General features: G+C 43.7%; 1 protein-coding gene across 1 annotated transcript in view; it reads left to right on the top strand.

Moving 5' to 3' along the window:
* The window catches only part of SLC18A2 (solute carrier family 18 member A2), a 118,135-nt gene that overhangs the window by 66,545 nt on the left and 35,507 nt on the right, over positions 1-16,083 (top strand). Inside the window, exon 9 of the mRNA XM_040437713.1 lies at positions 3,430-3,490. Within this exon, the coding sequence (XP_040293647.1) occupies positions 3,430-3,490 (61 nt within the window). The remainder of the gene's footprint in view (positions 1-3,429; positions 3,491-16,083) is intronic.

Below are 16,083 nucleotides of genomic sequence, written 5' to 3'. Positions count from 1 at the left end.
AATTTGCGTTGAATAACCGTAGGCAGGAGTCCACGGGTAAGTCGCTATTTTTTGGCGCATACGGTTTCCATCCTCAGTTTGGTACCTTTTCTGGGTCTGGTTCCTCTGGGATGCCAGAGGAGGAGAGATTCTCTTCTGCCTTATCCTCCATCTGGCAGAGGATTCAAGAGAATTTGGAGAGGATGGGTGAGAGGTATAAACGAATGGCTGACAGGAGACGTGTGACTGGTCCGGACCTGTGTGTGGGTGATCTGGTGTGGTTGTCCACTAAAAATATCAAATTGAGAGTGCCATCTTGGAAACTGGGTCCAAGATTTATTGGTCCGTATAAAATTTCTGCAGTGATTAATCCTGTAGCGTTTCGGCTGGATCTTCCGCAGACTTGGAGGATCCATGATGTGTTCCACAGGTCTTTACTAAAAAAATACGTGAGACCGGTGGAACCATCGCCATTGCCTCCTCCTCCTGTTCTAGTCGAGGGAAACTTGGAGTTTGAGATCTCCAGGATTCTGGAGTTCTTCGGGGTTCCCTTCAGTACCTTGTGCACTGGAGGGGATACGGCCCAGAGGATAGGATGTGTGTTCCGGCGCTGGATGTCAACGCCAGCCGACTGGTGAGGGCTTTTCATAGGTCCCATCCGGATAAGGTTGGTCCGGGGTGTCCGGAGGTCACCTGTAGAAGGAAGGGTACTGTCATGCCACGCTCTGACGATGTGCGGAGGTCGGCCAGGATAGCAGCACGAGTTTAGTGTTTGTTTTGGAGCCGTGCTGGATCCGCCTCTCATCAGGTGCACTGGGTGGGGTCATTAGTTTAAATAGCACTCCAGCCCAGTGCTCTTAGCGGATTATAGGAATCACTGTGGTCTTGGAAGCTAGGAAGGAAGGTTGTCTGTTACAGCTCAGAAAGATAAGTGTGGTTTTAAGTTTAATTGTTTTGTCACCTCTCCCATCCAGGTTCTGTGCGAGCAGGCTGCCCCTATTTCCCCTCTTCACCATCTCAGGGAATTTAGGAAGTTTCAGCCCAGGCACGGGGACACATCATACCTACCACCAAGGTCTGCATGTGGGCTGAGCAGTGCAGGGAAAGAGGTCAGGGATTAGCTAGGAGGTGACCCTTCCGCTGTCTCTCGCCCAGAGCCTGGTTGGTGGTTTATTTGTGAGTCTGAGTGCACATCCGCCGTGACAGCTACATGATGTAGAGTCATAGAGAACCTGCTACATGATGTAGAGTCATAGAGAACCTGCTACATGATGTAGAGTCATAGAGAACCTGCTACATGACGTAGAGTCATAGAGAACCTGCTACATGACGTAGAGTCATAGAGAACCTGCTACATGACGTAGAGTCATAGAGAACCTGCTACATGATGTAGAGTCATAGAGAACCTGCTACATGACGAAGAGTCATAGAGAACCTGCTACATGATGTAGAGTCATAGGGAACCTGCTACATGAGGTAGAGTCATAGAGAACCTGCTACATGATGTAGAGTCATAGAGAACCTGCTACATGATGTAGAGTCATAGAGAACCTGCTACATGATGTAGAGTCATAGAGAACCTGCTACATGATGTAGAGTCATAGAGAACCTGCTACATGATGTAGAGTCATAGAGGACCTGCTACATGATGTAGAGGCATAGAGAACCTGCTATATGATGTAGAGTCATAGAGAACCTGCTACATGATGTAGAGTCATAGAGAACCTGCTACATGATGTAGAGTCATAGAGAACCTGCTACGTGATGTAGAGTCATAGAAAACCTGCTACATGATGTAGAGTCATAGAGAACCTGCTACATGATGTAGAGTCATAGAGAACCTGCTACGTGATGTAGAGTCATAGAGAACCTGCTACATGATGTAGAGTCATAGAGGACCTGCTACATGATGTAGAGTCATAGAGGACCTGCTACATGACGTAGAGTCATAGAGGTCCTGCTACATGATGTAGAGTCTTAGAGAACCTGCTACATGACGTAGAGTCATAGAGGTCCTGCTACATGATGTAGAGTCTTAGAGAACCTGCTACATGATGTAGAGTCATAGAGAACCTGCTACATGATGTAGAGTCATAGAGAACCTGCTACATGACGTAGAGTCATAGAGAACCTGCTACATGATGTAGAGTCATAGAGGACCTGCTACATGACGTAGAGTCATAGAGAACCTGCTACATGATGTAGAGTCATAGAGGACCTGCTACGTGATGTAGAGTCATAGAGAACCTGCTACATGATGTAGAGTCATAGAGGACCTGCTACATGACGTAGAGTCATAGAGAACCTGCTACATGATGTAGAGTCATAGAGAACCTGCTACATGATCTACATATTTTTTTTACAAGTTCCTGTAGCACGGCCCCTGAAGTAGAAGATTCATACTTATCTGGTCCCCACCGCTCTGGTCCTCCGCACTGCCCCCATCTTCCGGACCCTGCGCTGTTTACACCTGCCAGTGCAGGGACATAGTCACATGCACCTCTCCAGCCAATCACTGGCTTCAGCAACGGTGTATTTGACCATGGCCATGCACTGCTAGCTGTAAACAGTGCAGATACCGGAAGATGAGGGCAGTAGGGGCAGTGCGAAGGACCGAAGTGGCGTGGAGCGGTAAGTATGAATCTTCTACGTCAGGAGCCGTGCTGCAGGAACTTGTTAATAAATAATTTTTAACAGATAAACCCTTTAAGTGCCAAAATTTCCTTCCTGCCTCCTATTCATAAATCGGAACTTTCCTTCCCTGCAGAGGACGGGGCTCACTGGTTATTACCTCCTCCTGCCCCCAGTTATAGGGGCCCTGCAATAACCAGTAAGCACTTTCCTTCCCTGCAGAGGACGGGGCTCACTGGTTATTACCTCCTCCTGCCCCCAGTTATAGGGGCCCTGCAATAACCAGTAAGTACTTTCCTTCCCTGCAGAGGACGGGGCTCACTGGTTATTACCTCCTCCTGCCCCCAGTAATAGGGGCCCTGCAATAACCAGTAAGCACTTTCCTTCCCTGCAGAGGACGGGGCTCACTGGTTATTACCTCCTCCTGCCCCCAGTTATAGGGGCCCTGCAATAACCAGTAAGCACTTTCCTTCACTGCAGAGGACGGGGCTCACTGGTTATTACCTCCTCCTGCCCCCAGTTATAGGGGCCCTGCAATAACCAGTAAGCACTTTCCTTCCCTGCAGAGGACGGGGCTCACTGGTTATTACCTCCTCCTGCCCCCAGTTATAGGGGCCCTGCAATAACCAGTAAGCACTTTCCTTCACTGCAGAGGACGGGGCTCACTGGTTATTACCTCCTCCTGCCCCCAGTTATAGGGGCCCTGCAATAACCAGTAAGCACTTTCCTTCCCTGCAGAGGACGGGGCTCACTGGTTATTACCTCCTACGGCCACATGATCTAAAGACATATTTTTTATAGTTTTTTATCTTGTTTTAGAGTCAGACTGGGACATCACTATTTACTCTCCTGAGAGACCCGTATATCATCATTGCAGCAGGTAAGTCGTCCAGTGCACGGTGTGTAGAACTCTGGACGGTATACACATCTATGTCATGCAGTACGTGGTGTTGGTGACAGTCGTCCCATTATCTGATGGTTCCTCATTGATTTTTACCAAATAAAGAATATATATTTAGTGGTTTACCGAGGTAGAAAGCCGGAGGATGAGAAGCAGAATTTAATTTCCTGTAGTCACCTCCCCCCCCCCTCCGCACAAACCTCCTAACAACGAGTCTAATGAAAAGCAGAGGATCGATAGATGACAGAATCCTGTGCACCTCCGGCTCCTCTGTCTGTTGTCTCTCATCTCATGTCTGGGCCAAAGAGCAGACCCCGATATTACATAGTAACATAGTACATAAGGCCGAAAAAAAAGACATTTGTCCATCCAGTTCGACCTGTTATCCTGCAAGTCGATCCAGAGGAAGGCAAAAAAACCCTGTGAGGTAGAAGCCAATTTTCCTCACTTTAGGGGAATAAAAAATTCCTTCCCGACTCCAATCAGGCATCAGAATAACTCCCTGGATCAACGACCCCTCTCTAGTAGCTATAGCCTGTAATATTATTACACTCCAGAAATACATCCAGGCCCCTCTTGAATTCCTTTATTGTACTCACCATCACCACCTCCTCAGGCAGAGAGCTCCATAGTCTCACTGCTCTTACAGTAAAGAGTCCATAGTCTCACTGCTCTTACAGTAAAGAGTCCATAGTCTTACTGCTCTTACAGTAAAGAGTCCATAGTCTCACTGCTCCTACAGTAAAGAGTCCATAGTCTCACTGCTCTTACAGTAAAGAGTCCATAGTCTCACTGCTCTTACAGTAAAGAGTCCATAGTCTCACTGCTCTTACCGTAAAGAGTCCATAGTCTCACTGCTCTTACAGTAAAGAGTCCATAGTCTCACTGCTCTTACAGTAAAGAGTCCATAGTCTCACTGCTCTTACCGTAAAGAGTCCATAGTCTCACTGCTCTTACACTAAAGAGTCCATAGTCCCACTGCTCTTACAGTAAAGAGTCCATAGTCTCACTGCTCTTACAGTATAGAGTCCATAGTCTCACTGCTCTTACAGTATAGAGTCCATAGTCTCACTGCTCTTACAGTATAGAGTCCATAGTCTCACTGCTCTTACAGTAAAGAGTCCATAGTCTTACTGCTCTTACAGTAAAGAGTCCATAGTCTTACTGCTCTTACCGTAAAGAGTCCATAGTCTCACTGCTCTTACCGTAAAGAGTCCATAGTCTCACTGCTCTTACACTAAAGAGTCCATAGTCCCACTGCTCTTACAGTAAAGAGTCCATAGTCTCACTGCTCTTACAGTATAGAGTCCATAGTCTCACTGCTCTTACAGTAAAGAGTCCATAGTCTCACTGCTCTTACAGTATAGAGTCCATAGTCTCACTGCTCTTACAGTATAGAGTCCATAGTCTCACTGCTCTTACAGTAAAGAGTCCATAGTCTTACTGCTCTTACAGTAAAGAGTCCATAGTCTCACTGCTCTTACCGTAAAGAGTCCATAGTCTCACTGCTCTTACCGTAAAGAGTCCATAGTCTCACTGCTCTTACACTAAAGAGTCCATAGTCTCACTGCTCTTACAGTATAGAGTCCATAGTCTCACTGCTCTTACAGTATAGAGTCCATAGTCTCACTGCTCTTACAGTATAGAGTCCATAGTCTCACTGCTCTTACAGTAAAGAGTCCATAGTCTCACTGCTCTTACAGTATAGAGTCCATAGTCTCACTGCTCTTACAGTATAGAGTCCATAGTCTCACTGCTCTTACAGTAAAGAGTCCATAGTCTCACTGCTCTTATAGTAAAGAGTCCATAGTCTCACTGCTCTTACAGTAAAGAGTCCATAGTCTCACTGCTCTTACAGTATAGAGTCCATAGTCTCACTGCTCTTACAGTAAAGAGTCCATAGTCTCACTGCTCTTACAGTAAAGAGTCCATAGTCTCACTGCTCTTATAGTAAAGAGTCCATAGTCTCACTGCTCTTACAGTAAAGAGTCCATAGTCTCACTGCTCTTACAGTATAGAGTCCATAGTCTCACCGCTCTTACAGTATAGAGTCCATAGTCTCACTGCTCTTACAGTAAAGAGTCCATAGTCTCACTGCTCTTACAGTAAAGAGTCCATAGTCTCACTGCTCTTACAGTAAAGAGTCCATAGTCTTACTGCTCTTACAGTAAAGAGTCCATAGTCTCACTGCTCTAACAGTAAAGATTCCATAGTCTCACTGCTCTTACAGTAAAGAGTCCATAGTCTCACTGCTTTTACAGTACAGAGTCCATAGTCTCACTGCTCTTACAGTATAGAGTCCATAGTCTCACTGCTCTTACAGTATAGATTCCATAGTCTCACTGCTCTTACAGTAAAGAGTCCATAGTCTCACTGCTCTTACAGTACAGAGTCCATAGTCTCACTGCTCTTACAGTATAGAGTCCATAGTCTCACTGCTCTTACAGTAAAGAGTCCATAGTCTCACTGCTCTTACTGTAAAGAGTCCATAGTCTCACTGCTCTTACAGTATAGATTCCATAGTCTCACTGCTCTTACAGTATAGAGTCCATAGTCTCACTGCTCTTACAGTAAAGAGTCCATAGTCTCACTGCTCTTACAGTAAAGAGTCCATAGTCTCACTGCTCTTACAGTATAGAGTCCATAGTCTCACTGCTCTTACAGTAAAGAGTCCATAGTCTCACTGCTCTTACTGTAAAGAGTCCATAGTCTCACTGCTCTTACAGTAAAGAGTCCATAGTCTCACTGCTCTTACAGTATAGAGTCCATAGTCTCACTGCTCTTACAGTAAAGAGTCCATAGTCTCACTGCTCTTACCGTAAAGAGTCCATAGTCTCACTGCTCTTACAGTAAAGAGTCCATAGTCTCACTGCTCTTACAGTAAAGAGTCCATAGTCTCACTGCTCTTACTGTAAAGAGTCCATAGTCTCACTGCTCTTATAGTAAAGAGTCCATAGTCTCACTGCTCTTACAGTAAAGAGTCCATAGTCTCACTGCTCTTACAGTAAAGAGTCCATAGTCTCACTGCTCTTACTGTAAAGAGTCCATAGTCTCACTGCTCTTACAGTAGAGTCCATAGTCTCACTGCTCTTACAGTAGAGTCCATAGTCTCACTGCTCTTACAGTAAAGAGTCCATAGTCTCACTGCTCTTACAGTATAGAGTCCATAGTCTCACTGCTCTTACAGTAAAGAGTCCATAGTCTCACTGCTCTTACAGTAAAGAGTCCATAGTCTCACTGCTCTTACAGTAAAGAGTCCATAGTCTCACTGCTCTTACAGTAGAGTCCATAGTCTCACTGCTCTTACAGTAGAGTCCATAGTCTCACTGCTCTTACAGTAAAGAGTTTATAGTCTCACTGCTCTTACAGTATAGAGTCCATAGTCTCACTGCTCTTACAGTAAAGAGTCCATAGTCTCACTGCTCTTACAGTATAGAGTCCATAGTCTCACTGCTCTTACAGTAAAGAGTCCATAGTCTCACTGCTCTTACAGTAAAGAGTCCATAGTCTCACTGCTCTTACAGTAAAGAGTCCATAGTCTCACTGCTCTTACAGTAGAGTCCATAGTCTCACTGCTCTTACAGTAGAGTCCATAGTCTCACTGCTCTTACAGTAAAGAGTCCATAGTCTCACTGCTCTTACAGTATAGAGTCCATAGTCTCACTGCTCTTACAGTACAGAGTCCATAGTCTCACTGCTCTTACAGTAAAGAGTCCATAGTCTCACTGCTCTTACAGTAAAGTGTCCATAGTCTCACTGCTCTTACAGTAAAGAGTCCATAGTCTCACTGCTCTTACTGTAAAGAGTCCATAGTCTCACTGCTCTTACAGTAAAGAGTCCATAGTCTCACTGCTCTTACAGTAAAGAGTCCATAGTCTCACTGCTCTTACAGTAAAGAGTCCATAGTCTCACTGCTCTTACAGTAAAGAGTCCATAGTCTCACTGCTCTTACAGTAAAGAGTCCATAGTCTCACTGCTCTTACAGTAAAGAGTCCATAGTCTCACTGCTCTTACAGTATAGAGTCCATAGTCTGACTACTCTTACAGTATAGAGTCCATAGTCTCACCGCTCTTACAGTAAAGAGTCTATAGTCTCACTGCTCTTACAGTAAAGAGTCCATAGTCTCACTGCTCTTACAGTAAAGAGTCCATAGTCACACTGCTCTTACAGTAAAGAGTCCATAGTCTCACTGCTCTTACAGTAAAGAGTCCATAGCCTCACTGCTCTTACAGTAAAGAGTCCATAGTCTCACTGCTCTTACAGTAAAGAGCCCATAGTCTCACTGCTCTTACAGTAACGATTCTATAGTCTCACTGCTCTTACAGTAAAGAGCCTATAGTCTCACTGCTCTTACAGTATAGAGTCCATAGTCTCACTGCTCTTACAGTATAGAGTCCATAGTCTCACTGCTCTTACAGTATAGAGTCCATAGTCTCAGTGCTCTTACAGTAAAGAGTCCATAGCCTCACTGCTCTTACAGTAAAGAGTCCATAGTCTCACTGCTTTTACAGTAAAGAGCCCATAGTCTCACTGCTCTTACAGTAACGATTCTATAGTCTCACTGCTCTTACAGTAAAGAGTCCATAGTCTCACTGCTCTTACAGTAAAGAGTCCATAGTCTCACTGCTCTTACAGTAAAGAGTCCATAGTCTCACTGCTCTTACAGTATAGAGTCCATAGTCTCACTGCTCTTACAGTAAAGAGTCCATAGTCTCAGTGCTCTTACAGTAAAGAGTCCATAGTCTCACTGCTCTTACAGTAAAGAGTCCATAGTCTCACTGCTCTTACAGTAAAGAGTCCATAGTCTCACTGCTCTTACAGTAAAGAGTCCATAGTCTCACTGCTCTTACAGTAAAGAGTCCATAGTCTCACTGCTCTTACAGTAAAGAGTCCATAGTCTCACTGCTCTTACAGTATAGAGTCCATAGTCTCACCGCTCTTACAGTAAAGAGTCCATAGTCTCACTGCTCTTACAGTAGAGTCCATAGTCTCACTGCTCTTACAGTAAAGAGTCCATAGTCTGACTACTCTTACAGTAAAGAGTCCATAGTCTCACTGCTCTTACAGTAAAGAGTCCATAGTCTCACTGCTCTTACAGTAAAGAGTCCATAGTCTCACTGCTCTTACAGTAAAGAGTCCATAGTCTCACTGCTCTTACAGTATAGAGTCCATAGTCTCACCGCTCTTACAGTAAAGAGTCCATAGTCTCACTGCTCTTACAGTAGAGTCCATAGTCTCACTGCTCTTACAGTAAAGAGTCCATAGTCTGACTACTCTTACAGTATAGAGTCCATAGTCTCACCGCTCTTACAGTAAAGAGTCCATAGTCTGACTGCTCTTACAGTATAGAGTCCATAGTCTCACTGCTCTTACAGTAAAGAGTCCATAGTCTCACTGCTCTTACAGTAAAGAGTCCATAGTCTCACTGCTCTTACTGTAAAGAGTCCATAGTCTCACTGCTCTTACTGTAAAGAGTCCATTGTCTCACTGCTCTTACAGTATAGAGTCCATAGTCTCACTGCTCTTACAGTAAAGAGTCCATAGTCTCACTGCTCTTACTGTAAAGAGTCCATAGTCTCACTGCTCTTACTGTAAAGAGTCCATAGTCTCACTGCTCTTACAGTAAAGAGTCCATAGTCTCACTGCTCTTACCGTAAAGAGTCCATAGTCTCACTGCTCTTACAGTATAGAGTCCATAGTCTGACTACTCTTACCGTAAAGAGTCCATAGTCTCACTGCTCTTACAGTATAGAGTCCATAGTCTCACTGCTCTTATAGTAGAGTCCATAGTCTCACTGCTCTTACAGTAAAGAGTCCATAGTCTCACTGCTCTTACAGTAAAGAGTCCATAGTCTCACTGCTCTTACTGTAAAGAGTCCATAGTCTCACTGCTCTTACAGTAAAGAGTCCATAGTCTCACTGCTCTTACCGTAAAGAGTCCATAGTCTCACTGCTCTTACAGTATAGAGTCCATAGTCTGACTACTCTTACCGTAAAGAGTCCATAGTCTCACTGCTCTTACAGTATAGAGTCCATAGTCTCACTGCTCTTACAGTAGAGAGTCCATAGTCTCACTGCTCTTACAGTAAAGAATCCATAGTCCCACTGCTCTTACAGTATAGAGTCCATAGTCTCACTGCTCTTACAGTAAAGAGTCCATAGTCTCACTGCTCTTACTGTAAAGAGTCCTTAGTCTCACTGCTCTTACAGTAAAGAGTCCATAGTCTCACTGCTCTTACAGTATAGAGTCCATAGTCTCACTGCTCTTACAGTAAAGAGTCCATAGTCTCACTGCTCTTACAGTAGAGAGTCCATAGTCTCACTGCTCTTACAGTATAGAGTCCATAGTCTCACCGCTCTTACAGTAAAGAGTCTATATAGTCTCACTGCTCTTACAGTAAAGAGCCTATAGTCTCACTGCTCTTACAGTAAAGATTCCATAGTCTCACTGCTCTTACAGTAAAGATTCTATAGTCTCACTGCTCTTACAGTAAAGAGTCCATAGTCTCACTGCTCTTACAGTAAAGATTCTATAGTCTCACTGCTCTTACAGTAAAGAGCCCATAGTCTCACTGCTCTTACAGTAAAGAGTCCATAGCCTCACTGCTCTTACAGTAAAGAATCCATAGCCTCACTGCTCTTACAGTAAAGAGTCCATAGCCTCACTGCTCTTACAGTAAAGAGTCCATAGTCTCACTGCTCTTACAGTAAAGAGTCCATAGTCTCACTGCTCTTACAGTAAAGAGTCCATAGTATCACTGCTCTTACAGTATAGAGTCCATAGTCTCACTGCTCTTACAGTAAAGAGTCCATAGTCTCACTGCTCTTACAGTAAAGAGTCCATAGTCTCACTGCTCTTACAGTATAGAGTCCATAGTCTCACCGCTCTTACAGTAAAGAGTCCATAGTCTCACTGCTCTTACAGTAAAGATTCTATAGTCTCACTGCTCTTACAGTAAAGAGCCCATAGTCTTACTGCTCTTACAGTAAAGATTCCATAGTCTCACTGCTCTTACAGTAAAGATTCTATAGTCTCACTGCTCTTACAGTAAAGAGTCCATAGTCTCACTGCTCTTACAGTAAAGATTCTATAGTCTCACTGCTCTTACAGTAAAGAGCCCATAGTCTCACTGCTCTTACAGTAAAGAGTCCATAGCCTCACTGCTCTTACAGTAAAGAGTCCATAGTCTCACTGCTCTTACAGTAAAGAGTCCATAGTCTCACTGCTCTTACAGTAAAGAGTCCATAGTCTCACTGCTCTTACAGTAAAGAGTCCATAGTCTCACTGCTCTTACAGTAAAGAGTCCATAGTCTCACTGCTCTTACAGTAAAGAGTCTATAGTCTCACTGCTCTTACAGTATATAGTCCATAGTCTCACTGCTCTTACAGTAAAGAGTCCATAGTCTCACTGCTCTTACAGTAAAGAGTCCATAGTCTCACTGCTCTTACAGTAAAGAGTCCATAGTATCACTGCTCTTACAGTATAGCTTCCATAGTCTCACTGCTCTTACAGTAAAGAGTCCATAGTCTCACTGCTCTTACAGTAAAGAGTCCATAGTCTCACTGCTCTTACAGTAAAGAGTCCATAGTATCACTGCTCTTACAGTAAAGAGTCCATAGTCTCACTGCTCTTATAGTAAAGAGTCCATAGTCTCACTGCTCTTACAGTAAAGAGTCCATAGTCTCACTGCTCTTACAGTAAAGAGTCCATAGTCTCACTGCTCTTACAGTAAAGAGTCCATAGTATCACTGCTCTTACAGTATAGAGTCCATAGTCTCACTGCTCTTACAGTAAAGAGTCCATAGTCTCACTGCTCTTACAGTACAGAGTCCATAGTCTCACTGCTCTTACAGTAGAGTCCATAGTCTCACTGCTCTTACAGTAAAGAGTCCATAGTATCACTGCTCTTACAGTATAGAGTCCATAGTCTCACTGCTCTTACAGTAAAGAGTCCATAGTCTCACTGCTCTTACAGTAAAGAGTCCATAGTCTCACTGCTCTTACAGTAAAGAGTCCATAGTCTCACTGCTCTTACAGTATAGAGTCCATAGTCTCACTGCTCTTACAGTAAAGAATCCTCTTCTATGTTTGTGTACAAACCTTCTTTCCTCCAGACGCAGGGGATGTCCCCTCGTCACAGTCACAGTCCTGGGGATAAATAGATGATGGGAGTGATCTCTGTACTGACCCCTGATATATTTATACATAGTAATTAGATCTCCCCTCAGTCGTCTTTTTTCTAAAGTGAATAACCCTAATTTTGATAATCTTTCAGGGTCCTGTAGTTGCCCCATTCCAGTTATTACTTTAGTTGCCCTCCTCTGGACCCTCTCCAGCTCTGCTATGTCTGCCTTGTCTACAGGAGCCCAGAACTGTACACAGTCCTCCATGTGTGGTCTGACTAGCGATTTGTAAAGTGGTAGGACTATGTTCTCATCACCGCCATCTATGCCCCTTCTGATGCAACCCATTATCTTATTGGCCTTGGCAGCAGCTGCCTGACACTGGTTTTGGCAGCTTAGTTTGCTGTTTATAAAAATTCCTAGGTCCTTTTCCATGTCGGTGTTACCCAGTGTTTTACCATTTAGTATGTACGGGTGACTTGCATTATTCCTTTCCATTTGCATAACCTTACATTTGTCAGTGTTAAACCTCATCTGCCACTTATCTGCCCAAGCCTCCAATCTATCCAGATCCATCTGTAGTAGTGTACTGTCCTCTGTAGTATATATACAGTATACTGTCCTCTGTAGTATATATATACAGTATACTGTCCTCTGTAGTATATATACAGTATACTGTCCTCTGTAGTATATATACAGTATACTGTCCTCTGTAGTATATATATATATATATATATATATATATACAGTACAGACCAAAAGTTTGGACACACCTTCTCATTCAAAGAGTTTTCTTTATTTTCATGACTATGAAGGCATCAAAACTATGAATTAACACATGTGGAATTATATACATAACAAACAAGTGTGAAACAACTGAAAATATGTCATATTCTAGGTTCTTCAAAGTAGCCACCTTTTGCTTTGATTACTGCTTTGCACACTCTTGGCATTCTCTTGATGAGCTTCAAGAGGTAGTCCCCTGAAATGGTCTTCACTTCACAGGTGTGCCCTGTCAGGTTTAATAAGTGGGATTTCTTGCCTTATAAATGGGGTTGGGACCATCAGTGGCGCTGAGGAGAAGTCAGGTGGATACACAGCTGATAGTCCTACTGAATAGACTGTTAGAATTGGTATTATGGCAAGAAAAAAGCAGCTAAGTAAAGAAAAACGAGTGGCCATCATTACTTTAAGAAATGAAGGTCAGTCAGTCAGCCGAAAAATTGGGAAAACTTTAAAAGTATGGGCTATTTGACCATGAAGGAGAGTGATGGGGTGCTGCGCCAGATGACCTGGCCTCCACAGTCACCAGACCTGAACCCAATCGAGATGGTTTGGGGTGAGCTGGACCGCAGAGTGAAGGCAAAAGGTCCAACAAGTGCTAAGCATCTCTGGGAACTCCTTCAAGACTGTTGGAAGACCATTTTTAGGGGACTACCTCTTGAAGCTCATTAAGAGAATGCCAAGAGTGTGCAAAGCAGTAATCAAAGCAAAAGGTGGCTACTTTGAAGAACCTAGAATATGACCTATTTTCAGTTGTTTCACACTTGTTTGTTAGGCTTCGTTCACATCACCGTTCTGGCTTTCCGTTCTCCTGCTCCGTCTAGGAGCAGGAGAACGGAAAGGACGGAAAAGGCACATAACTGACACCAAACTGAGTCAAACGGAGCCCTTAGGACCCCATAGATTATAATGGGGTCCGTTATGTTTCCGCTCAGAAGATGATTTTAAAGCGGAGACAAAACTCCTGCATGCAGGACTTTTGTCTCCGCTTAAAAATCATCTTCTGAGCGGAAACCTAACGGACCCCATTATAATCTATGGGGTCCTAAGGGCTCCGTTTGACTCAGTTTGGTGTCAGTTATGTGCCTTTTCCGTCCTTTCCGTTCTCCTGCTCCTAGACGGAGCAGGAGAACGGAAAGCCAGAACGGTGATGTGAACGAAGCCTAACAAACAAGTGTGAAACAACTGAAAATAGGTCATATTCTAGGTTCTTCAAAGTAGCCACCTTTTGCTTTGATTACTGCTTTGCACACTCTTGGCATTCTCTTGATGAGCTTCAAGAGGTAGTCCCCTGTAATGGTCTTCCAACAGTCTTGAAGGAGTTCCCAGAGATGCTTAGCACTTGTTGGCCCTTTTGCCTTCACTCTGCGGTCCAGCTCACCCCAAACCATCTCGATTGGGTTCAGGTCCGGTGACTGTGGAGGCCAGGTCATCTGGCGCAGCACCCCATCACTCTCCTTCATGGTCAAATAGCCCTTACTTTCAAAGTTTTCCCAATTTTTCGGCTGACTGACTGACCTTCATTTCTTAAAGTAATGATGGCCACTCGTTTTTCTTTACTTAGCTGCTTTTTTCTTGCCATAATACAAATTCTAACAGTCTATTCAGTAGGACTATCAGCTGTGTATCCACCTGACTTCTCCTCAACGCAACTGATGGTCCCAACCCCATTTATAAGGCAAGAAATTCCACTTATTAATCCTGACAGGGCACACCTGTGAAGTGAAGACCATCTCAGGGGACTACCTCTTGAAGCTCATCAAGAGAATGCCAAGAGTGTGCAAAGCAGTAATCAAAGCAAAAGGTGGCTACTTTGAAGAACCTAGAATAGGACATATTTTCAGTTGTTTCACACTTGTTTGTTATGTATATAATTCCACATCTGTTAATTCATAGTTTTGATGCCTTCATAAAGAAAACTCTTTGAATGAGAAGGTGTGTCCAAACTTTTGGTCTGTACTGTATATATACAGTATACTGTCTTCTGTAGTATATATATACAGTATACTGTCCTCTGTAGTATATATATACAGTATACTGTCCTCTGTAGTATATATATACAGTATACTGTCCTCTGTAGTATATATATACAGTATACTGTCCTCTGTAGTATATATACAGTATACTGTCCTCTGTAGTGTATATACAGTATACTGTCCTCTGTATTATATATACAGTATAGTGTCCTCTGTAGTATATATACAGTATACTGTCCTCTGTAGTATATATACAGTATACTGTCCTCTGTAGTCTATATACAGTATACTGTCCTCTGTAGTATATATATACAGTATACTGTCCTCTGTAGTATATATATACAGTATACTGTCCTCTGTAGTATATATACAGTATACTGTCCTCTGTAGTATATTTATATACAGTATAGTGTCCTCTGTAGTATATATACAGTATACTGTCCTCTGTAGTATATATACAGTATACTGTCCTCTGTAGTATATATACAGTATACTGTCTTCTGTAGTATATATACAGTATACTGTCCTCTGTAGTATATATATACAGTATACTGTCCTCTGTAGTATATATACAGTATACTGTCCTCTGTAGTATATATACAGTATACTGTCCTCTGTAGTATATATACAGTATACTGTACTCTGTAGTATATATACAGTATACTGTCCTCTGTAGTATATATACAGTATACTGTCCTCTGTAGTATATATACAGTATACTGTCCTCTGTAGTATATATACAGTATACTGTCCTCTGTAGTATATATATATACAGTATACTGTCCTCTGTAGTATATATATACAGTATACTGTCCTCTGTAGTATATACAGTATACTGTCCTCTGTAGTATATATACAGTATACTGTCCTCTTCAGTGTTAATTACTTTACACAGTTTAGTGTCATCTGCGAAAATTGATACTTTATTGTGCAAGCCTTCTACAAGATCATTAATAAATATATTGAAGAGAATAGGGCCCAATACTGACCCCTAAAGGTACTCCGCTAGTGACAGTGTCCCCTCCAGTACTGACCCCTGAGGTACTCCACTAGTGACAGTGACCCCTTCAGTACTGACCCCTGAGGTACCCCACTAGTGACTGTGACCCCTCCAGTACTGACCCCTGTGGTACCCCACTAGTGACAGTGACCCCCCCAGTACTGACCCCTGAGGTACCCCACTAGTGACAGTGACCCCTCCAGTACTGACCCCTGAGGTACCCCACTAGTGACAGTGACCCCTCCAGTACTGACCCCTGAGGTACTCCACTAGTGACAGTGACACCTCCAGTACTGACCCCTGAGGTACTCCACTAGTGACAGTGACCCCTCCAGTACTGACCCCTGAGGTACCCCACTAGTGACAGTGACCCCTCCAGTACTGACCCCTGAGGTACTCCACTAGTGACAGTGACCCCTCCAATACTGACCCCTGAGGTACCCCACTAGTGACAGTGACCCCTCCAGTACTGACCCCCTGAGGTACCCCACTAGTGACAGTAACCCCTCCAGTACTGACCCCTGAGGTACTCCACTAGTGACAGTGACCCCTCCAGTACTGACCCCTGAGGTACTCCACTAGTGACAGTGACCCCTCCAGTACTGACCCCTGAGGTACCCCACTAGTGACAGTGACCCCTCCAGTACTGACCCCTGAGGTACTCCACTAGTGACAGTGACCCCTCCA

Source organism: Bufo bufo, chromosome 6, assembly GCF_905171765.1.
Source record: "Bufo bufo chromosome 6, aBufBuf1.1, whole genome shotgun sequence".
NCBI lineage: Eukaryota > Metazoa > Chordata > Amphibia > Anura > Bufonidae > Bufo > Bufo bufo.
The sequence above is the reverse complement of the archived record's forward strand: the minus strand, read 5'-3'. Positions and strand labels throughout refer to the sequence as shown.